Source organism: Acromyrmex echinatior, chromosome 14 (assembly GCF_024713525.1).
Source record: "Acromyrmex echinatior isolate Ae372 chromosome 14, ASM2471352v2, whole genome shotgun sequence".
NCBI lineage: Eukaryota > Metazoa > Arthropoda > Insecta > Hymenoptera > Formicidae > Acromyrmex > Acromyrmex echinatior.
The window spans coordinates 9,392,356-9,419,209 of NC_141865.1; the positions used below are offsets into that span (position 1 = coordinate 9,392,356).

Below are 26,854 nucleotides of genomic sequence, written 5' to 3' on the forward strand. Positions count from 1 at the left end.
GTTTTTCAATGACATGAAAATCCATTTGGCAAATGTAATACCTAATATCTTTTCATTATTTTATATCAAAAATAATATTCGACCGATACACACACACACGCGCGCGCGCGCGCGCGCATAAAAAAATTATTTAATTAAATTTTTACAAAATAATATATATAACGAGATTTTTCTAATATTAAAACATCAATATCTTTCTACAAGAGCCAATACTTTTTTCCTCGTTTACAAAGAAACATACTTTATTCTCAATATTAAAAACGCTATTGAATTGTATAAATCATATGTTATCATATTAACCACAGTAACCATACGATTCAAATATTATGCACAAACGATAAGACTTGTGCACGTGTTGTGTAATCGCGATTGCGAGCCATTATTGTTGGACATTTAATAACCGTTCATACGTCGTCGTTCATATCAAATAATGAAACGTTTTCTTGGCGCTTTGTTCGGACATTGAACGACTACTATGAGTGTTGTCGTGATTATATCGTTCAATTGGGACTGTAAGCATGAAGAAATAGGTTGAAATTGCAAATTGTGTATCCGATTCTGCTCGTAACTTACAAGAATATAATTCTTACAGACCAATGTTTCAATTAAATAAACATTGCTGTAGTTAACTAAATGTAGTTTTACATTAAAAAAGCAAATGGTACATGAATCTTTGTGATCCACATTTAATAAAGACAATTGGATTAAATATATAATATTAATATATAATATTTTTATGAACATTAAAATTAATTAAAACCCGCGTAATTTTGTTAAAATATGAAATATGAAATTTGAGATGTATTTTCCTTTAAAACTTCTAGCTCAACATACAAATACAATATACGAAAATTTAAAACTTTAGCGTGAGACAAAAAAAAATACATATAATAAGAATTTAAAGAAATAAATTACAGTGACAATTAAAATAAATATATCTATTATAAAAAATTATTAGAGTTTGAGAAATTCTGTATCTAAAAAAAAATTTGTAAATGTCAACAACTATATAATCATCACAGAACAAAAATTATACTGAATTAATTATACTGAAAAAAATATTATAAATCGCACTGCTCACTTATACGCTAATTCTCGATAAAATCAATGAAATCAAATGAAATTTAAGAGATAATTGAATTTTTCACGTTCTTCCCGATGTCCATCTTTACAAACGTTTAATGTTTCGCGGAGTTCTTGCATTCTGTTTCACAGTCAATTAAATCGAAATCCTTTGACAGGGATACGCGTTGTCCTCGCACGTGCCTCAAGTTTTCGACGCATTTCGATAACAGCGAACGAACGTTATAACACACGTGGCTTTGATACAAAAGCGGCACTCTCTGCTCTCGTACACCGCGTCGAGAGTGCGGCGATTGCAACGACAAGTGGAGTCGTACTGCTCGATGCGTGCCATCGTTTAATCGTCAGTGACTTGTTGAACAGTGCCGTAGGAACGGACTAGGTAGGGAGACATCATCGATCCTTGATCGAATCGACAGCTTATCAGCTTTTGTTTTAAAAATTTTCGAAACTCTTCACTAATTTTTTTCACTTTTCAATTACTTCTCTAAATCATAAATCACTTTTGACATTGAAATATTAGTACACTAATCTTGTTAGTATACTAAATCTTGAGACCATAAATAGATAAAAGTTACAATTTTCATTAATTATTCATTAATAAAAAAAGAATTATGTTATACAAGAACTATGTTATACAGAACTATGTCATTGCAAAAAATAAAATTTTTTTATATACAAAATTTCTTCTTCTTTGAGATATTTTTCACATATATGATTTACGTTTTAACAAGTTTAGCAGATTTCTTGAAACGTTATATAATGTATATTTCGCGAAATTGACGATGCCTCCCGAGAAAGAATTGATAAGAATTTACAATACCTCCGGCCACGATGCGTCATGATGTTCTAATTTTACAGATGTTACTAACATCCGCAACTCTGCGCGAACGCAATCCAGACCGCAATGTGATAAGCGGACATAATGGAATTTGCATTTGTAAATGGCCGGAGCTAATATATGAGATTTTGCGGCAGGCGAGAATGAGAATTTACGGCGCGATTACTGTCATACATTTCCATGAACTATAAAATTAGCAATTGATAATCGCGAATCAAACAAATTTCGACAAATCTCTCGACAACTCTCATAAAAGCCTATATTCGTACCTATACCATTCCTATACCTATATATATTTCTCGAAATGAACCTCTTGCGAATTTCAATTTCCATTTATCTCGTAATTTAACGATTATTTGAATCGAATACAATCCGACTACTAATTAAGACAAATGTAACATCGGAAACAGTAAAATTACGGAAGATAACAAAACGATTGTTTATCCGAATGAGTATAAATGTATTTCATATTTTTAAACACTTAAATTCACGTAATATTCATGAAAAGTTCCAGTTTTTATTTTAAATTTTACTGTTTCACGCAAACAGAAAAATGTATTTTCATTTATTGCCCAGTAACTGGTTTTCTGAAATAATCGAGCCATTTAAATAACAAACCACGAATTCATAATGGAAAATCCCGAAATTGTATAATTGTCAGGCAGATATAGTGAAATTTAAGGCAATGATATGTAATCAATCATATTGAATAAACGTATACATGGAACAAAACTTTTGAGAAACTCACCTTTAACTTGCGCCTTGCATTGAATTTCTTCAAGCAATCCACGGTCTCTTGTCTATGCACCACGGATGCAACACGCTCACGTTGCTGAAACACAAAGTAAACAGGAAACGATATCAGGCATCGTTCGAAGAGAATGATTCAAGTTATTCGAGATTAAATCTTAAGTTTCGCTAAAAATAAAATTCTATGCAGAGAAGAGACAAGCTATGTCAACATGAATAATAATGCTTGAGAATATAAAAAAAACAAACGATTGTTTGACTTGCGTTATTATTATCGATAGAAGTATATATGTATATCTCGTTATTTTATCAATCTATATACATTTTTAATCTAGTCAATTTAATAACTACCATATTTTAATGTATTAAATTGCATATATACATGTGACGTACGATACATTACGTATCACATAAAAATGCAATACTCGCGTGCAATAAGATCTCGTTGCTAATAATCTAATATGATTTAATATTCTAATATGATTAAGTTATTCTCTGAATTATATAAACGTGTAATATAAATTTGAACAAAATTGTTCGCCTCGATAAGATAAACTTACGCAGATCCATGGATGCTTCAGTGCCTCGCTGGCAGTGATCCTCTTTCCTGGATTCACCGTCAGCATCTGATTGATAAGGTTCTTGGCTTCCGGCGTGACGGTGTCCCATTCTGGACTCGGATACTATACACGAAACAAACGTAACAACGTTAATCATAATTCTTTATACACAGAAAATGAGACAATTACACAAGTTACTGTAAAAAATCGACAGAAAGTGTTGTTTTTGATAAATTTAATATATAGAATTTTTTTCAAAAAATAAATTATTTCTTTAACGCATCGTTTTTCTTCAAGTTTAGCAAATGTTGGTATAAAAAGTTGTTGGCTAAAAGAAGCTGAATAAATCGTATAATACATACATCGTACGATCCGGCCTTGATCTGTCCATAGAGCCGATGCTGATCCTCGTCCCAAAAGGGTGGATAACCGACCAGAAGGATGTACAGTATGACACCGCACGCCCATATGTCGACTGGTTTTCCGTATGGCTCCTTCTTCAGCACCTCCGGGCTGAGGTAGCCGGGCGTTCCAGCGAAACCTTTTTATCAATAATTTCGATACATTCCCATTTGAAGGACACGACATCGTATGAAGGATCGAAAGGATCAGGGCGTTACGTGCGCGAACTCACGTCCCGAGTATTATCTCTCATCTCAATTAATTCTCCTTATTCGGAAAGCAAACACGACAGTCGCTCGTAAACTTTTATTACGTTTTTGTGTGTTTGATTGTTGATTTATTAATAAATAAGTTGGAAAATTTTTGAGGAAATGACATTCTTATATTATAATATTGGTAATTTAGATAATCGATGGCGATAATCGATGCATGTTATTGTGTATCAGTTGTCATTAAAATATGTATATTTAAATAATTTGATTATTAATAAATTAATAATCACTATGATGTGTGAAAAAAAGCATATCTCTACGCGAGATAGTGTCTATTGTAACATAAATTACAGATTTTTCGCTCGTTGATTAGATATTAGATTTGTGGCTCATATGTGGCTACGAAAGCTAGTAAATATTTATTTTACGATACGCAAAATTTATTCCTTCAAACAATGTGTATCAAAAATTGTATAAATAATAATAGTGAAAAAAAATAAAAGAGCAGTAAAATTTTTGCTATTAATGACATGCGAAAAACGCAATTCTGCTATGCGTGAGAACTCGGTCAGTATATTTTTTAAATTTTACATTGGTGATTTTATCGCGCTTTGCCACGTTAATTTTCAATAAGCATACACCGTCGTTGCATAACCGTTATGATTGTAGCCAGTCGTGCTTTGACGCAACAAAAGCACAATTGCGCAATTAGATCGTCTATGGTTGCCCTCGGCAATATTCTGTCAATGATCGCGTTAAACTCTTTATTATTTTGCTCAACGTATTATTTTGTTAACCATTCGCTAAAAATGTTTTCGCAAATATTTAGTAAATTTATGGAAAAATAAATAATACGATTACCGTCAAGATTATAAGGGTACAGAGAAATCTGCTTGTAAAAACTATAGTGACATTTCTTTTGAATTGAAAATTTTTATTCTTCACGTGACCATTTATATATATTTCATTTATCCAATAAATAATCGCTCTGTACAAAACTATAATTAAATAAATATTGATTTTACGAACAATATATTTCAATTGTATTAAACTATCCATTTTTGTGTCTTTTATTCTTTTGCGCTTTAATTGCCTTGCCAAGCTATGTAATTTCCATGCGTTGGAATAATATTAATAATTTTTGACATAAATTTGACGAATTTACAGTGCGTGTATATTTTCAGCATCAGGTCGAGAAAAAAAATCAATTGCGGCGATAAAAGTGAGAAGTGAAAAAGTGTTGTTAGGACACGGAATTGTATCCATATATCTGGTCCATCAGAATAAACGAAGTGTCTTAAAAACATTATTCCATAATTTTTTAAAATAATAAAGTAAAAATTTCAAGCACTTACCAAATCGGCAAAATAAAATCTAAAGCAATTAAATCGTGTAAACGTTAACGTGAATTTAAGTGATGAGTGTTATATGTAAATGTTCAAGATATTTGACATTAAATATCACAGAAGATACACACTGCAAATAAACGTTTGAGACAAAATTTTCTGCAAGATTGTTTTCAAATTCGATAAGGAATGTAAAATCAAGCAGAAGTTTCTTTATGGAAATGCCTGCATGCGCAGAAGAATTCACCGTGCTATCAGAAAATTTTCCCCACGCGTATTTTTGCATAAAGAAGAACAAAACGAGTAGCCAACTGGCTGGCACGCAAATATGCTGGCTTGTATAGACATCTGAGTGCACAATGTATGTAAATCAAATGGACAAGGCACAAAGTAGACAGAAAGATTCAAGTTCACGGCTCGCACAGTTGATGCGAACAGCAGCGCGAAATAGTTTATAAGAACAGATTTAAGATTTTAAAATGAAGTATACCGAAATTCTTCGAAATATATATATTTTAACAATAAGACTCCAGTCCATATCTTTTTTTTACTTTCCTCACTCGAGCGAATATTGACAGAGAGATGTACATACGTTAAAAAAAGATACTCGAAGGAAATATGTGAAAAAAAACGCAAAGAAGAAATAAAATAAAATATGAGAAAGATACTCTTCTATAATAAAAAAAAATAGTGTTTCTATTAAAATAAGTTTGCAATAATTTTTCGATATATCATTGACATTTCTTGCAATACGCTAATCCTAACGTGTTATTGTAAGAAAATAATATATTATATGATACGAAGAATATATAAATGCAAGTTGCAACTGTAACGATATTTGAACGAAGACTACGGAGAACGAAAACTAAGTTTCACTTGTAAATTACAGTGTCGGATAAATTCGCAACTTGAGCCACGGTATTTCGTGAATTCAATTATTTTGCTTATATTAAAGAAATTGTTCGATCTCTCAACGCAATGTGTCATTTTTTTTTATATTTCTTTTTTTATATTTCTGTCCTGACTTTTGTGGATAACTAACGGTTTTCATAACGGTCCTCATCCGATTGCGAAAAAAAAAAAAGATCGAAAATTCGCGTTATCGAACGAAAGTTGAATACCATGAAAGAATTGCGAAATGACACACGCTTCTCTTCCCGCGAGAAATTTCTTATAAAGATTCCTGCAAGTTATTTGCGTGGCTCGGTCGACGGTCGTTTCGATCATCGTTAGAACTAGACCAACACGTGAAGACAAAGTGTAAGTTTCAGTGGATTAATTCACCGGAAAAAATAGGTCAACTTACCATACCATGCCTGCGCTTCACCCTGCACCTCGATCGCTAGACCAAAATCTGCTAATTTCACAGCCGCCCCTTTCGCCTTGCTCGCGAGGAGTAAATTTTCGGGCTGCAACAGAAAACGGCACAGATCCGTCGACAAAACAAAATTCGTCGTTAAATGCTCGACATCGAGTCGATACTCATTAACTCTTCATTAACTCAAAATTTCGATTGAAATTAAACTCGAATAAGATTCGAGCATTCCGCATGATTTCATTGACATTAAAATAGACGGAATATATATATCCTCGTTGGAATTAATAGAAAACGTGATTTTAAATTAGAGAGTTACTGAATTCTGAAAATTGATAAATGTCGGTGAATTTTAAGTTCTGATCGAGAACACGATTGAAAATACCGTCTTCTATTATTATCGTACATTTTAGAGTGTCTGAAATATCCCATGCAAATCGCGAAAGGTAGATGAAGCATTGGACGGAAGTGCATTGTGAAAGGATAGACCGCGCTGCAGGTGTTCGCAGTGTTCTCGTTTTATTTCAACGTTCGGCCCTACAAACTCGCGTAGCACGCTCACCCTTTCGTAGCAACTCGACCCTTTTTCTCTACGTACTTTCAGATCCCGGTGCACAACTCCGTTATGGTGGCAGTGGTGAACGCTTTCCAGGATTTGTTGAATACAGTGCGAGGCGTCCGCCTCGCTGTAGAATTCCCGGGCGACGATGTCCTCGAACAGTTCTCCGCCGGTGACTCTGTAAGCGTTTTACGTTTCAATTCCATTTCGCGAGATCGCGTGGTAAAGTAATATCACCAAGTAGCGGGACGTTTAACCCAGGAAATAAAAGTAGCGTGAATTTTCGTAAATGCTTCATATAACATAAGCGTGTTCTCGCGATACCGCTTGTATTCGAATTTGTTGTGCAAAAAGTAGCAAGATTTATCTTATCTGGAGGCACAGTAGTGTCTCGGCGCTAATAACATTGTATAAGTAAAATCTCCTTGATTAGTATTTAAAGGTAGCTATTATATTAAAATACAACAGACCTACATTACAGTCGAATGATAACAATAAAATTTACCAGAGAAAATTATACGTGAATTGACAGTTGAAAGAAAATTTCTGCGTGAAAAATGATAAAAACGGTGAAAGAACTGTAATACAATATATCGTGTGTATGTGCATATATATATATATATAGAATTAAAAATAATTAGCTGCTTGAATATTAAACATTCGGCAGACGAAACCAAAAATAGCGTGCCATGTCAATAAAAAGTTGAGCAAAAGACGAATAGATGAAATTAAATCCTCTGTAACCTGTAGATTAATTGCAGACGACGTGGCAAAGTAGCAAAGTCATATCGTTGTCACATGGCAAGAAGGAGAAACGAGATTTATGGTATATACGGTAAATTAACGTTACAAATCTAAACGTAACGAAGTGGTCGCGCATATTCTCGCGCGGAAATTAAATTAGGCGCGATATTTTCTTGACTCGTGCGTAGATCGCTGACGATTTTAAAAGGCCACAGATTGGTATCTACTTGATGCAATTAGAGCTCACAAATTGGCTCGCTGTTGTTCGCCGCTGCTAGAAGCCTGTTAGTGGAATCGAGACTAATAGATGAACGTGATGACCCGTATTCAGTACGCGCTTTGATCGATAAATGCGCGCTTTTATTTCTGAAACTGTATAGCATATGTAATGTAAATTGTATGCTAAATGCGCGTTAACATTGTTACAAGCGCGTTCTGAATACAGACCGATGATTCGAGAATCGCGTCTATTGTCAGCTCAATCGTATCAAGTGCTCCCAACATGGTTGCGTTTTTTTGATCGAAAATATAAAAATTTTAAAATAAAGAGATAGACATAATTTTCGGTCTTTAGAAAAAATAGTAAATTTTTGAATTATTCTGTTTTAAAATAATAATATTTCATCTTCTCATATAAATGAAATAATAATTGTAATTTTTTACAAATAAATAACGCCGATTACAATACTTTCTTCTCCTTACGTATCAGATGAAGACACACATATATGATTTACAATTGATTAACAATCGATTAACTATTAATGACAAGTGATACAATTCTGAAAACATTAAATATTAGAAATGCCATTAAAATAAATTGTATAAATTGTGCATCGTCATTACAATCATTCGAGATTTCAATTACTACCATTCGAGTTCTATAAAACCAATTTAATCTCACCGAAGAGAACACACAAGAAACACATAAAAAAATTTAATTTAACATTTAACAGTCAGAAATAACAATTTGGTATACTTACAGATCAAAGACAAGATAATGGAAATTCTCCTCTTGTATACTGTCATGTAATCTCACTGTAACAGAGAGGATGACAAGACGTCAAGTTTGTGAAAGTACTTATTACAATTTTGTATTTTAAATGAATCTACCTATATTTAAGCGTTTATATTTTAAGTGGATCCTACAAAAGGACCAATGATAGAAACGAAATGTTATTATAGAAATTTGTTCTTTAGTATATTTTTATTTTATACTTTCTTTCATTTATCATGATTTTATTTGTTAAAATTTAATAAAATTTATTTAACGAATAAGATTTTAAAAAAAGTTTTGATATTTCAAATGTAATATTGTATAATTATGCATAATTCTATATACATATGTCTACTGTTTATTTGTATTTCATATTTTATTTACTTTTTCTTTTCTTTCTCTCTCATATTTAAATTTTGCACCAGCAAGTTTTGGATTGCCGCATTGCGCACATCCGATCAAACTTTTCACAATTGAAACGTGGAAATTCATTTCCACGCTGATCGAGATTGCGATTATCGACGACACCAGAGTGTATAATCGTAAAGGTTTCTCTATTTAAATTTCATGAGTTTGCGTGCCATAAGCTTGATGACAATTCCTAACATGATGTAGGTTTCACGAACGTGATAATCGATGCTACATGCCGGTAATATCCGAAATGGTTGAATCCGCAGAACAATATCATTAAACAATGAGTTTGCGTGCCATATAAGCTTAATGACAATATCTAACAAGTTGTAGCTTTCTCCGTTTAAATTCCACAAGTTTGCGTGCCATAAGTTTAATGACAATTCCTAACAAGTTATATAGATTTCATGAACGTGATAGTCGACACTGCTGTATGTTGGTGATATCCGAAATCGTTGAGTCCAATATTATCAAATGGAAACGTAACGGCATTATCTCATCAGATATTATTCACTTTACTGTTACTGAACAATATAATCATCATGCAAACTGATGCCTTCTTGAAGAACGATTGTCGTCAATTAACTTGCCTAACGGTCCGCACGACACTAGGCAAACAATTGCACTCGATTTACAGCGACTAGATTCAACTCCACTCAATTCAAGGATGTGCAAGAATATAAGTAAAAAAGAGTGTCGCTTACTATAACATTTATCATGAATAAGATGCAATTAAATTGTATAATTGGATAATGAAAATGCGCATAGTAAAGACAAATAAGATAAATTATCTGTAATTGTTAAAATATATTTATCAATTATATTCAAAATATCCTATCATATTCTCTTTTAATATCAATTTTATCGCTACGTATATTAAAAACAAAAATAAAAAATTATTTTGCGTCTAATCTTTCGTTCATTATTTTAATTAATTTTTTTATTAAATACATAAAAAATATATTTGTGTTAAAGATTTATAACATAGAAGAGAGAGAGAGAGAGCGAATAATCAATTTTGTAATACGGTAAATTAAAATAGAACCACGAATTGTGTATAATAGATTTAGGTCGTGCAATAAATAGTTTTTCACACGGATATTGGACATATAAAGTCGAAGACTACAAAACAGAGATCAATTTTCGAGTACGAGAAAATCATTTGTATAATGTTTAAACAGCATTTGCTACAATTACATGTATACTAAAGTCAATGAAAGAACTCTTCTCTCGCCCTTTTAATTCGAGAAGCAGTTTGCTCCGCTTCGAGCTTAATCAAAGTCAAATGAAGACATGGCCTATTCTTTTATACGCGAAAAGTCATTCAATGACTCATACAATGACATGTTTTTCTCTGTATTCATTATACAAAGAATCATTCTCGATTGATATGCGTCGAATGACACGAAGAAATCTTCCACGACGCCGAGACGCTATTTTACGTGCTAAATAACTCAAGATAATCCGGCTTCTTAATGAATACACGAGTTTTCTTTATTACAAAAGTTGTCGGCGAGGTTCAAGTATAAACACAAGACATTCGTATCTTTTGTATAGCAACATGTCAACAATAAGCAAAAAAATAGAATTTTAATCTCTACTCAAATAAAATTGAAAACTCCAAACTTTTTCTAATTAACTTAAATTTGTGATGTCTGTTGAAAAAAACGATTTAGTCAAATAAATTTCCAATTTATTGATATTTTAGCTTGCATTCCTATTTACTCAGCAATATATAATAATTATAAGATATAGATAATTAAAAAATTAATAGAAGTGAAATATTACTATTTCCAAATATTTTAAAAGATTTTAAGAAAAATTCGATTTGCTCTATCCTTCACTAACATAGTTTCATTTGTCTTATCTATTCGGCAGCATTTTCGCCGCAATGCGCTGTCCTCTATGCGTACCTTTTCGAGATCGATCAACGAACTGGGTTGCTATACCGCCATAATGAGAGCAAAACTTTTCTTGACAGAAGTATTATTTTATAGTAAACGCGCAGCGTTAATACGATAACTCGCTTTGACACAAAATCTTGCCAGCAAACGAAAACCAGTAATTATGATCGATACTTTTAATACAATTGACATTAATGATAGATTCGTCTTCCAGTTTCATTATATCTGATAAACATTCATTGAATAAGATAAAACGTAAAATAAATTTCAGCACAAGAATTCCAGTAAATAAAAAACTCAATAAATAAAAAGACTGCATAACAATATATAGTATTAAGACTAATCGGTATGATCTAAAATACGTGACATTTTTATGTGTATACATTGTTATAAATACGTTACGTATAGGTATTTATCATTGACAAAAGAAACGTAACAAATTTCATAACAATATAAATAAATTTAATTAATATTAAACAAACAGGTAGAACACATTTTAAGTTTGTGTTGACTACAACTTTACACTTCCCTCGCACTTTTTATTTTTAGAAGAATCAAAAGACTATAAAGAACCGGGTTTTCTTTTTCTTATATCGCGTTCGATTCAATAAAATCTAAACGGAAATCTGAAATAAAAGAAGAAAACTAAAATAAACATTATCAAAGTGTACGTTAAAAAAAGATATTTATACCTATTTTATACCTATACTAATTTAAAAAAACAATTTTTAAATTACTTTATATAATAATAGCCATTATATTTTGCTCTTTAATTATAAACAATTTATACTTTAATTACATAATATATCCAATTCTGTACAATATTATACCATTTCGCTTATAATTATCTTTTATCAATTTCTTTTTATAGTTATTTTCATATTTTTCACACACTTATATCCAATTTCGCGTTTAATTTGCAAATAAATATTTTCCATCGTTATATCGATTCAAAGAATATTTCGATTATTGATTGCGAGTTGCAAGTCGAAGTACTGCGTGTTCTAAATTCACATGAATATCATCTTTCCATCTGCAGCCTTTTCAAATCATTCGCGGGACTATGAGAAGAGAGAACTGGAGAAAAGGGGATCGGAATCCATCTTTTCACTCTGTGATCCCTTCTTCGATTTTACAAGATATGACTAGAAAAACGAGTTCGAATATTAAAGCGAATATTATTGACAAGAGTTTTTACTTGAAAAAGTTTATACTTTTATAAAAACATTTTGCAGCCTTGTGGAAAGAAAGAATCAAAAATAAAAAATGATTTGAAAAAATTCATTAACAATTTTCTACTTTAAGAAGCTTTGATCATTTTGAGAAATAGAATATTACATAAATACGCATGACTTTTTTTAATGCAGCGATAATGGAAAAAATTGATGGTACGATAATAATAGCAAGAGAGAAGGAAAGCAAAAGGAGAGAAAGAGAGAAAAAGAGAGAAAGAGAAAGGGAGGCAGAGAAAGGAAGAAAGAGAAAGAGAGAGAACTAACACAAGTATCGATCCTCAAAGCCACACCTCGACATAGCTGTGTGTGCGACGCTAATGTTCTCACTGCGATTACATTTGCAAGTTCAAATCCTTCTAAAAATGACGAAAAATTAATTAAATAAAAAAGAAAATTCCAAAAATAAAGTTCCAAACAAATAAATTTTAAAAAATGAAAATAAAATAAAAGAAATTTTATAAGAAATTTACATCATTTTTTAAAATGTACTCTCTCCTCTTTTTTTAAGGCATGTTAGATGTATACGCATAGTTTTTTATAAATGCGCGCGCGCGCGTGTGTGTGTGTGTATGCATATATATATATATATATATATATATATATATATGTAATCATTCACGTATAAAAGAGAATTAACCTATGAAACGACACACTCATATTACTAGAAGGACGCTTTTGATAATCCAAAGTGATAAGACGATTACCGAACCATCTTCGGCATAGAGAAACCTTGTTATCCAGCAAACTATTCAAGGATAATTGATCGAGCAATATCTCTGCACTTGAGTTAGCCTTAACTTGCACAGACATCAATTGATCTCTAAAATCATCTGCATAGATCATCAAATATATCCCAAGGATTATCTAGATGTAAAAATATTATCAAGTTTATTTATAATTAATCTCGTAAAGATTATATTATATTCTGTTAATACAAAAAAATAAACTATATTATTCTGTACATGTATATAAATATTTGTATTGTATCCTCTTACTTCTACTTATCATTATAACAAATTTTTCAAAATTCGAAAAAGATTTTTTTTATTTATTATTATATATACATTTTTCCTTCTTATTATCAAAACTTTGAAATATATATTATAAATAAAGACAGCATTTATCCATATAAACTATATCCATAATTGAGATTATAAAAACAGCTCGCGAAAAAGTTATTTATCGAATAATCGTCTTGTTTCACAATTTTTCCTTCCGTGACACGTGCAATCGTATCCATTATGCATATCGTACGAAAGTATGAAAAGAGTTAGAGAGAGGAGGGGGGCAGAAACACAAGTCAGAGGAAAGAAAAAATAAAGTAAGGTACAAAACGAGCTCGACTGACAAACAGGATCGATATGTATTTAATTGTTGACTCACAACGAACATGGATTTTCCGTTTCCATTACGCGAAACGCACTGTAATCCACGAGAACGATTCATCGCGTCAACTAAGTCCAGTCTCATCGAATGGAGCCATAAAGTGAATAAAAAAAATACTAACGTCGTTGATCACACCAATTTTTATGAATTATGGAAACATTGGAGCTACGGTAGCGACCAGTCTAATAAACTTTAGTGTTCCTCGTTGTCGCAATGTTAAAGCTGATGCAATTCGATCATTACGTTCCTACTTGTACGTACATACGTGTATCGTACCTAATGGTTTACCTTCGATAAACAAAATGTGAAGACCAAATGACAACTAAAATATTACTTGCAATAATTCTATACTTATTGATATTAAATATTTAAATCTTCGACATTAAGTAAAAAAATCACAAAAATTTTATTTATAAAATTTTATTTACGTTTAATACAAAATATTTTGAAAATTAAATGGAAACCAAATTTTTCCATTAAACTAAAACACTTAAAGTCAAATAAAAGAAACCAAGTTTTTATTTTACGAGACAAGTGTGAAAAACGAATATTTAATTTACATAGCGATTTTCCGGTTTTTGATATTAAATATATTGGAAATTAAGTTTCGAACGAAATGATCAGTATTAAATACTAACATTTTGAAAAAACATTTATAATAAATTTTCTGCTATGATATAAAACCATTCATTTTATATTCCTCTATTTTCATAATCTTGTCTAAACCGTCATCGGTATATAAAGGATTAACCGACGTTATAAAATCCGCTTAGATATACAAGGTGCCTCAAAATTTTGTTGACTGCCAAATATTTTGTTGTGTTGATACAGCGAATCAAACTGAGTCTAAAAGTCCCGTACCATTTTGCAATTTTTGCAATAATTAACAAGATTAATTATTAAACATCGCAGAATATAGATTTCGAATAATTTTTTTGCTCAAATACTATCAATTTTACAGAAAAAACAGCAAGTGACCAAAATTATTTATTTTCTTCTCATAGAGTTCTGAGAATTTTTTTCAGAATTTTTTAGTACCGCATTTTCTCATGTCGGTAAATATAATTGCCACGATAAGAAAATGCAATATAAAAAGTTGATAAAAAATTCTAAGATTCTTAGAGCTCTATAAAAAGAAAACAAATAATTTTTGTCTCTTGCTATTTTTCTGTAAAGTTGATAGTACTTGTAGTAAAAAATTATTAAAAATCAATATTTAACGATATTTAGTAAGTAATATCGTGTTAACTATTACGAAAATTGCAAAATGATAGACGACCTTTCGACTCAGTTTAGTCTGTTCTACTAGCACACGAAATATTCGGCAGTCATTCTAATAAATTATTGTATCATCATTTATCATATCGCCTTTAATACACGTTGATCACTTCGGTACACAATTTACAAACGTTATTTAACATAAAATAATCAACGTAAAATAATCAAATTACTTCATCTTATTAACGTTAAATATTATAAAATAACCAATACTAACAAATATTAGAAATTTAATACAGTTAGTTTAATAATGAGGAAGAAAATTTACAAAAAATGGTGTAACATCACGTAACGAATAACGAAATATCCTAATGGAAGTCGACAGTAAACGTGTCTCTAGCAAAAACTTTTATTACTCTCGACAACTTTTAGTCAAACAATTAAGAGAGTGCAGGTCGAGTGATAATCAAGCGGACTAGATGCGAGACATAAAATGAGAGACAAAATCGACAGAAGCAAATTGCCGCTGTGCTCTCGTATGGGGGTTTGGCATGACCAGATGCCGAGTATTGATCCGCATTCTCTTCCTCGTGCGCTTTTGTGTCTCTCTTAGAGATTCTCCAAGATGCTGCAAGAACAATAAGACGGCACGAGATGCGAGAACACATTGCCATTCGTCTGTTTAGAGATCCTGCGTTACGTACATCTCGACGGAAGATCAAGATTTATCACACAATTACATTACAGATACCTCCATTTTTTGTCATCATACAACAATACTTTATATGTTATAAATTTTTCTTTTATTATACGGAACATCCTGGTGTAGCAAAATATATATTTTCATATATATTTTTCCAAATCGCACTGAACACCATCGTATATCACATTGAACTCACGATAGTATAATAGCCGCGTTGTCAGTGATAAAGGTCGACAAACGGACCGCCCGCAGCGGCGATGGTCCGCGGCGGAAGAAGCGTGATTTTTGCCACTGACTGTACCAGTAGAAAGATAAACGACAATTTTCGATTGGAATTGTCGCATACAATGTTAACAGTACCGACTGAAGTCGTTATTACAATGTATTATGTAATCTCTTGTGCTATAAGGGAACCCTTACCCCAATCAATGAAATCCGTTTAGGAACGGATAAAAGAGAGATGAACGATTCGTTTCTTTATATGAGTCTTTTCAGTTTATATGATAAAATGCAAACAGATAATCTAATTCGCCTACTTATTCAATTAATAAAAACATTATTTTCGGTACATCATCAAGAATAATAATGTTAAGTCCAGAATTATCCGAGGAAGAAAAGTGAAGATAGATTTCTATCGTATTCTTTTAATTTTAAACAGAAATAAAAAATTTAAATTTATTTAAAAGAAAAATACTTAAAATACATAAAAAATATTTACGCGTATCTCAAACATCTTAAAATCTATCTATTTCATTATTGCAGCTATATAACAGTTCACACGCAGCAACAAAGGGGACGTTAAATTCTTTCGCGTGAGAGCAAACATTCGTGTCTTAACTCGATTTGGTCGCACAGGGACACCTGTTGTCAGTGAAACGTAGTAACGAAAATCTTCACGTTCGAGTATATTCACCGGGATCAACTGCAATCCGACACGAAATCCGCGGAAAAACGCACAGGCGCCAAAAATTTTCCTCGGGATCACGCGCAGCCGATTGGCTTGTATCCAGTTTGTGTGCGCACAATTCGTAGGTATCGTAACACATCAGTGCGAATTTGTTGGCTCAAGGTCGTAGTCACGTGTGTCATATACGAAAGTATAAGTGCGCACACTTCTCGTTGCTTCCTCGAAGAACGAAGTAAACGAAATTGAAAATGTTTTACGTTAGAATTTTGGCAGCGAATAAATTTAACGATACCTTACGATAGCTCATACTCCATTTCGACCAAGTACCAAATGTATTGTAATAGCATTCTTTATACTGTTTGTTAAGAATTTAAATTTTTATAGTACCTGTATGATTATATTCATGGAACTCTAATATATTGCATATATTGATAGAAAATAAAAAGAAAAATTTCCAATAGAAAAAGCACCTAATAATAAGTGGAACAAACTTTTTCCAACGAAACTTTTATTCTGATAAAATCAATGTAAGAATTGAGAAAGGTGTGACATTTTTGCATTTTTTTTATCTAACAATTTGTATCTCGCATCATCGAATTTACATATTCTATAAAAATATGGGATGTAAAAGTTCCTGCAAGAAATCATGTAACACCTACATTAAATTTCTTTCAAGCGTTCCTTCTACTCTCTTCTCTATTATCGATTCGAAGAAAAAAAAGACTGACGACAAAGTAATCATTGAGTTATAAAAAATGTCAGAGTCATTAACGCATTAATACACTACTTTGTATTTCTTTTTAATTATTTCATGGTGTTAGATTTTCGGGTTTGGAAGAGCTGCTATGAAAATGAAGACGTGCATCGCATTTAATTGTAAGTGGAAGTTTGTACGCTATAATCGGCGCGCCGAGTCGCATTTATATCAATTAGCAGCGCGGCCATTGAGGCAGGTTTCAGCGAACTTACGAGCGAATGAGAGAGGAGTTAGTAATTATCGACGCGCTTGCCGTCGAAATCAAGCATTTATTTGCTGGACGTTCAATTTAGCTCGAGGACTGTTGAAGGTAAATCAGTCGACTGTAATTCACACCGTGACTTTCAATCGGAGATACGCGTGATCGGAGAGACCGCTTAATGAAGTAAAGACATTGAAAAGGTCAAGGTTCAAAGAGGTACGACGGCAAAGGTGGTGTTTCTAAACTACACTAATCGCAGTATTAAATAGTGAAGCAATTAAAATGACGATAATTTAATAAATGATACTCAGTGCTTTGATGGCCTATAAATCGGCAAGTATTTCTTGAGAAAAATTTGCAATGCTATAATATTTCATATGTAGCATGTGATATGTAGGTATACATATATGCCATATATTAGGTGTTGGAATTAATTCGTAGCGTTTTTTAATGAAAGAATGTTATTTATTTCACATGAGCATTAAAAAATACATTAATGAAAGTACTTCCCATCACTTGTAAAACGCTACGAATTAATTCCAACACCTAATATTATAACATGTATATCTATACATCACAATGTCGTTAGAAATATCCGTGATACATTTTTTACCTTGACTTTAAATAAAATAAACCACGCAGGAAACGGCTTCTGCATTTTCTTCTTACATTTTTGTATTTGCGTTCCACCCGTTAAGGCACATTTTCGAGATCATCATTACAACGAGTATACTAACGGTGTATTATTAACGTGAAATCGATATACTTTCATTAATGGTAAATTTTCTACAATCATTCTCGCGTATTTGCCATGCGAATATAAATCGCCCACTTGCTACACACAAGGCCAAGACAAACATAATTACGAGAATAGACACATAATAGAAAACTAGTAAAATAAATTTTCGTCCTTTTTCGCTGACAATGAGAGCGATCATTGTTTCGGGCAGTAAAACTGCACTGAATTTATTGAGGTCGTCTACATTGGTGAAGGAATATACATTTGCACGTGTTATGATACACGCGCTTTACTTAATCACGATTAAAGATGTAATGTGTTCGATCAGTATAAAGTGGGAAATGTTTGATGAAGTGTGCCGCTCATTCAGTTTATGAAACAAAATGCTTAATAAAAGTGATATGAAAAAATGTCATGATAAATATAAAACGATAGATATACCTAAATCTTTGTATACTTCAAGTATAATAATAATGCAATAACAATAAAAAAAAAATGCGACTGAAATAAACGTACCGATTTTTCGTCGAGCTAAACCTTTCTTAACCTTCGTTAAAGATTACTTGTATAATAATTATATTTTTTGTTTCCCTTTTCTTTGTTAGTATAGTCCTTGCGTGCATCTAAAGTAATCATCAATTAGCCATACTACGCTGTATCATACGCGCGAATCGTTTTATAATTTATTTATAAGTTTAACCTTTCGACACACGGTATACATAATGTGAAGTGATGTGTGATGGGAGAGATAAAATATAAAATATATAACAGGTATTATAGGGAAAAGATATTACACACAAATGTGTGTAAAATTTGCACCGAGCTTTAGCAGCGTATTCTTCAGCAAATTTGAAATCTATACTTTCACTATACGAGAATTTAAACTTCAGCATAGTTACACGAGGTTATTTAACATTGAAAATTAAAGGATTCTGCCGAGCTCAAGTTTGACAAACAGACAACGAAAGTTTGTTCTTTAGTTAATTCTAGGTTCACCCTGTTTTAACCAGATCTTAACTTTGTTATCAGGATATCTAGCAAAATTATGAAATTTCTCGAAGAAAAAGTTATTGAAAAAAATGGAATCTAATCAAACTTTGCACCGAAAGGAAAATCATTAAAAAATATACAAGACATTAATGTTTCATGTGGAAACCATAATCAAAGTCAAAACTATGTACTTCTTTCGATTTTGTTTACTCCCTTGACTAATAAAAAATTCTTTATATAACATTATTTATAATGAGAAATATAACTATTATATAAATACACACTATTATGCACTATTTAAAGTTTACAATAAGAGTAGCAGAGTACATTTTTATACAATTTATCATCGAATACTATAACCAACGTCTTGAGACGCTAGTCATGTAATCCGCGGAAAATCGAATTACACGGAAGCCTCTGCGAGCTGCAAGAGCATGCCAAACTTAATTCGTGTTTCTACTCTAATCTATGATAAAATAAAAAGACAATATGAAACTTTGAAATAAGTTATTCTAAAGAATTTCTAGAAAATGTGTGGTAGTTATTACTCTAAAATTTGCAGAAAATTTCGAAATTATCAAACTTCTAGATAATTGTATAAATTAAAATAGTCGTAAAACGTAAAATGAGTTATTCATAAATGTAAAATGAGTTAGTCGTAAACGTAAAATGAGTTAGTCGTTTTAGACAAATTGTTCAAACAAGTTAAAATTATAACATATTTTCGTTATAATTCTCGTAGCCTTACATGTGCTCAATCAATAACAAGGATTTGAATAAACCAGATGATATAATCTTTATGCTGCTATAATGGAATCAACGTAATTCAATAAAGCGTATCAAATGACATCGACTGGAACAATCGACTCATCAAAAATTTCACACACATAAAACACACACACACACACACACACGTCGATAAATACACACCCATACACATACATATTATTAAAATGATTATACAAAGGGGGTAATTCATGAGTCAAAAGTATAATGACAAGAGATACGAGATTAATTGCATTCCCAACATTATGCATCAAATATACAAGAACGAGCGCGAACAGAACGCGATTTACATTTTATCTAGATTACACCATACATGCAACATTGTGTGCAATGAAGGTTTATTCACGAATGGAACAACTCTGAAACGGCGTTTAACTTTTTACACTATTTTGAAACGCTATTTAAGTATCACGCTTAGTATAACTTAGTGAGAGATTAGAAATCTGGTTTCATAATGAACTAAGCCTACATACATTTTCGACAAACAAAATGAAATCGTGACTTATATATTATATCGTAAATAAATTAAATGTATTTAATTCTTTTCAATTATTACTAATACAGTTAATCTCTCAAGATTTGAAATTAGACTCAATTTATTTTATACTGATTATTATTTTTAACAAATATTCAGCAATATGCGATTTCGTGTATGTGCGCGCATGCGTGCGTGCATTAAGGGTATTGTAATTTAATTAAGATTACATTATCAAATTAAATATAAAAAGTGTTCAAATTCTGTACAAAATTCGCAAAAAAATATTTATAAAATTGATATAACACTCACAAATTAAATGTGATATGTTATTGATAATTTAATTATATGTTGCTGATAATTTTCTTTACATTAATCATGCCTTTATATGGAAAACAAACGGATATTGCATACACGAAAAGTGACAAAAGATTATCAGAAATTTTTACGATTTTTTTTTCAAACAAATTAATCGGGAAATTAGAGTCTACTAAGAGATGGTTAACGAGCTTCTATGTCTTAACAGCTGAGAGTATGCGTGCAGATCCCATAATCCCAAATGTAATCTGACCGCCCTCTTCATATTTATTCCACCACTCAGAACATGAATATTTTCTGTTCTCTCGGCAAGTATCGATCGATGATACTTCTTTCATATAAAAGTATATAACACGTCCACAAAAGCCCGAAAGAAGGCAGTATGCAAATTTCGCATTATATATTAGAATAAGGATAAAACAAATGTTTGTTTAAGAAAACTTGTCACAATAATAGCTTTATGCGCACCAACATTTTTCGTTTTTTATAAAGAATAAGTTTTATTTAAATTTTAATATATAAGTATTTAATTAAAATTGCAATTTTATTAAATAACACCTTTACATATATTATATTGTATATACTTCTTTCTCCTTCGAATTATAAAATTTACTTTCGCCAAAAATTGGTATTTGCAATACTTTTTGTAATATTTATACATGTATACACTTTTAAAAAATATTTATTTTTCTTTGAGATAATAAAACAGACATAACGTAATACTGCAATTTCTCAGAAGGAAAATTTTTCCTAAATGTTATCAATTTTAAGAGAAATACCCAGTGATATAAGTGAAACATAAAGAATGAAGAACATCAGAGATATTGAAATGTAAAAAAAAAACAAAGTCATCCTTCATTCATTCGTTTCATTTATGCATTTTTCTCTTTTGCTTTATTGAATTCCAACATTGCGTGTCGTCTATATTCGATTTTTGTGATATTTATCGGCACGATATAATACAATTGTTATAAAAAAAACTGTATTAAAAAATTGCAATGATATATATCGCCTGAAAAACACAGCAAACAATTACGTCAAACAATTTATAAAATGTCACAAAGTTTTAATAATACAATTTAAATATACTTAAATAAAGTTTAAAGTAAAATAGTATTGATAAAAGTATTGATTGTTTCAATCAATTCATAATATTATATTAAATGCTTTTTCGCGATGAAAATACTTAATTTTTACGCAACCATTGTAATTTATTGTTGGAAAAAAGTAATACAGAGGATGTATGTCTGACTAAAATGGGCGATATCTACTCGCGATGCAGGCCACGTACTTATACCACGATCGTGTCACGTGCAGATTATTCATCATTTCACTTTGGAACGCCTACTCAGATTAAGTTCCAAGACTCATCGTCAATATCGATCAGTAATTCAATTAATTATCTTCTAATAACATATATTCGAGAATGGTATAAAATTAACATGCGACGGTGAGACAGTTATAGCTTTTTGTCACCTTTAATGTGTCACGATAAAATTGACAAAAATAATATTGACTTACCAATATTTGGATGTTGTAGTTTTCTACATATCCGCGCCTCACGCTCGAGTTTTTGGAAATCTGTAATAAAAGAATATTTATTTAAATATGTGTAATAAATTCAAGAGAGCTATAAAATTATAAAAACATTCGAATATAATTTCGTGTATATACGTAACATAATATTAATTGCGCAGATTTGCCTTAAACGTTCGATCGCCGGACGTCATAATAGAATCGAATTTCGTAATAAGATTTCTCAACGAGTTCTCCCAGAGCTAATTCACTAAGAGGCACAAGAAAATTACATTTATCGACGATAGATTCATTTTGAGGATCATTTCCCGTTACCTTCTTACGTACACTGCGGAATCGATTCTCTGTGTAATATTTGATGGCCATTTGATTAAAATAGCTCAAAATGACATGTCTTGATATAATGAACAATATCGAAACAACAACAAAAATATGTAATGATAGAATATCGAGTTTTTCCCGATTATCTCGTACTTTTCAATTTACAAAATTTAAAATATATAATGTGTAAAATATTATATGGGATTACTGTAATTAAGAAGACAAATATACATCGCTTCTAAATTCATGCACAATAAAAAAATTTACTTCTTATATTCATATATACACACATATATATATATAAAACAGTATCCTCTATTTTTTAATAAAGGATACAAATTCCCTAGATCATATAAATATTGATCGTTCATTACAATCATTAATCGGTTCTTCAGTGATGGCTTATACACTCTAATGGCTTAACAAACATGAAAAATGAGAGTTTGAAGTGTCAAAAATAACAAGAGCATAAATTGTACAAGTAGCACGAGAAACATCACGCAAATTAACGAACAAACAAACACTTTCCGTTTTTCGCATTCGCAGAAAAAGTAGGTTACTTGACAGATTCAAATTTTCTCGCAATATGCAAAAGGGTTTCACTCGCTTACGAGCTACATGGAAGGTAATCATCGATGAAAAAAAACTGCAGAAAACACGTGCACGCTTAGAAATATCGTCTAAATGAATATTTAATTTTTCTTTCTTGCTGATCTATAGCAAGCAGATTAACACCAACATTATTTCACGATCCTATGACAACAGTTTTTTAATAAATCGATCATAAATTTGTAAGGAGTATGCATATTTCCTGTTGCTATTTTATATATAATTTTTTCCGTAAGATTTATATAGCTAATCAACTTTTTCAGTGACTGACAGCAAACGCATTAATCGTATTGTATGTCAGACAGAATATACAATAAACCTTTTATACTTATGATTTCAACGTGTTTAGACGTACATTAATGATGTATATAACAAATCAATATATAGCCATTAATATAACTTTACTTTTATTTTTTATACTTTAGCATTAATATAATATTCATCTTAATCTCTACAAAAAAATATAATTAAATCATCAATACTTTAATAAATTAACATGTAAAAATCATTAGAAATATTTAAAAAATAAATTAGCAAGACCGAGAGAGAGAGAGAGAGAGAGAGAGAGAGAGAGAGAGAGAGAGAGAGAGAAATAACAGAGTTGTGTTCGATTCCATGTTCATGTGCGACTAAGAAAATATTATACCTAAATATAAATTGCCTCAAGCTCGAGATAATGATAAATATTATACCCATTCTTCGAATGTGTTATACAGACAATTATTGTGCTCAGAAAACATAGTACAATTGCATTCACAATAAAATACGTAAATCGGTCAACAAATTTCAGCGACATATTTCACGGCTGAGTAGAATAAAGTTGCATTAGGTATTGTAGGTACAAGTTGCAATTACACGTAGATAAGTCGCGCGATGAAATATTCGCGGATTATCTCATTTACTAGCACATTATCGCCACTGAAATTTCAATTTTTTTTGTCCTCTTTATAGACTTTTTGCCAAATAAAAATGTTGTAATTTTCGATCGTATTTAGCACAGATATCGAGCTAAACAAAACGCTTTTTATAATCTCTCCTTCCACTTATTTATCTTTCTTCCTTGATTTCCTCAAAAATCATAATATCTTCAGATACATGTCGGACCACTGCATCTTACATAAAGAAAATCCAATTGCATAAGAAAAAAAGTTGACGTAACATAACCTTTTGCATAATCCGCAAACTATCTCGCATTTTATATATACGTATTTACGTGAGCACGCTTATTAATTATATCGATAACATTAATTTCTATTTACAACCAAATATAAAGAATCATCCTGATTAAGCAGAAGTATGTAATCATTGAGAAGCATATAAATCTATTTCATTTCACAGATTATTTATCACTTGATGGCAATCCATTAATCGATAACAGCCCTTGCGATCACCTTCACCTCCAACCAATAATTAACACGATCTATATAAAAACATATACCTATAAAAACCGATAAAATGACAATGAGAGAGAAAGAGAAAGAAAGAGAGAGAGAGAGAGAGAGAAAGGTTGTGCACAATACATAAATATATAATATATACGGGCGTGTACATGTACGCATGCTGTTTGAGCGAATCATTTCCAGCAGGTTACATAAACGGGCTTAGAAAAATATATTTTTTTTATTTTTATCTCGTTATAGACAACTTTGTGCAGTCTATCCTTAAGTATATGTGTGTATGTATTTTTTATAAGAAATTATGCATACTGACATATAGCGACCAAGCGATCTATATGCTGTAAATCAATCAGCGTATAAAAAGTTACATGTGTGAATTTTTCTTATATATATTTTAATAAAATTAATTTCAAAGAATACAAATAATTAATCATCAAATAAAATTGTATCATTACTAATATAAAAGTAATTGCGGATTATTCTTATTATTAATATTGATATTTACTTTACGGAAACTTAAGAAAGTTAATATCTCATTGATTTCGAGATACGAAACGAATGCTCGTGCAGAAAAATCACATTTCCACGCAATCAGTTTTGCTTTTCCGGCAATCATGCGTTTCACAAAGGTGCTGTCGGAAAGACGAATATCGATACGCGTCCTTAAAACGTCTCCTAACGAAAGGGTGTCCATCGTCGAAAGGTTGATCGTTTTTGTCGCAAGGCCGATTCTTAGGAAGCATCCACCCGATGTAACGCTTCTCCCATCCAATAGAGCACGAATGTCACGAAAGCGTCAATAATAAAAACCACCGTTATATAGTCGCGCTGGCTTACGCAAGTCGATGCAGAGAAAGTACGAGGCACCCTTGATCTATCGTGCGTGATAAGGCTATAGGGATAATGATGCATTTTTTCCTCATGATTTCCGGACAGCAATGAATATAATATCCCATTGGAAACTTCGTAAGAAAAATAGCTGTCTATTAACAAACAAAAAATTAAAGTTTTTTCATTTTTTTTTTGTTACCTATAGCTATGTTAAAATATGTCAACAATTTTATACACTGACTTTTCTAAAAGGGAAAGAATAGAAATATGTGGCATTGTTGTGTAACTGTGTCAGTTTTGGGACCTGTATTGTAAGACAATTATCTTACGAAAAAGATAATCATTGCAAAATTGTAGTATTATAAAAATTATCTGTTTGAAGACACTTTCTAGTTTATATTTATATTTAACAAATTTTATTTTTAGCTCTTGTTTAAGAAATATTATCAAAAAAAAAAAACAAAATGATATGACATTCCTCTATAAATATAAAATACAGAATAATTAAAACAAGAGTAAACGGAATCGAAAATTTCTAGTAAAAGACAAATAAAGATAAAGATTAGAAAAAAGGAAGAAAATGTAACTATTAGCGCGCATATGTCAGAAAACATGGCTCAGTCTACTCATGATTCTCTTTGTGGACCAAAGCCGCAAATTAGAAATTCAAATAATCGCGACACCGACGAAATCCCAACCATATCGCTCGATTAATTATTCGTCGCGCCAAAAGCAGCGGAAATTCCGCCGCTCAAATGAGTCTGAAATAAATTTATCTCATATAATAATTTTCAGATGGTAAAAAAAGATTTCGTTCAATTAATCTTTCTTCTAATTCATCTTTCTGCTTTTAGATAAAAATGTTCGAGCAATTTGTAATGCATTTTATTCGAATATAAATACGAATTATTAGCCTAACTTATTGTTAGATTGTCTAGAATTATTCAATTTATATGAAACATTACATTCTCTCTGCTTTTTTATTAATTGTTCACATAAATAATCTATGACATGGTTTCTATTTTCTATTAAAACATATTTTAATGTTTATACGTTATAAAATAAATGGTCAACCTGAGACTGCCATTCTAGGATTAACTGTAAAACAAAAGAAATTATATCTAACATAAACAAAAATAAAAACAAAATTAAACATATCTCTAATTAAACAAAAAACTAAATTAACACAATAATAAGTATATAATAATATAAATTATAAATTAATATTATAAAATAAACAGTTCGTTATTCGCGCAGTTTATTACAAATTATTATTGTAGTGCATTTTTTATCAACCGTCATTTCTCTATGTTTGATCGCGAG

At 31.1% G+C, this 26,854-nt stretch overlaps 1 protein-coding gene across 28 annotated transcripts in view; it reads right to left on the reverse strand.

Moving 5' to 3' along the window:
* The window catches only part of CaMKII (Calcium/calmodulin-dependent protein kinase II), a 111,505-nt gene that overhangs the window by 48,656 nt on the left and 35,995 nt on the right, over positions 1 to 26,854 (reverse strand). For all 28 annotated transcript variants that reach the window (XM_087413234.1, XM_011060828.2, XM_011060825.2 and 25 more), the window contains exons 3-9: positions 22,359 to 22,418; positions 8,793 to 8,847; positions 7,108 to 7,246; positions 6,501 to 6,603; positions 3,597 to 3,775; positions 3,235 to 3,357; positions 2,673 to 2,756 (exon numbers count right to left, since the gene is read on the reverse strand). In XM_087413234.1, coding sequence (XP_087269360.1) covers positions 2,673 to 2,756; positions 3,235 to 3,357; positions 3,597 to 3,775; positions 6,501 to 6,603; positions 7,108 to 7,246; positions 8,793 to 8,847; positions 22,359 to 22,418 — 743 coding nt within the window. The remainder of the gene's footprint in view (positions 1 to 2,672; positions 2,757 to 3,234; positions 3,358 to 3,596; positions 3,776 to 6,500; positions 6,604 to 7,107; positions 7,247 to 8,792; positions 8,848 to 22,358; positions 22,419 to 26,854) is intronic.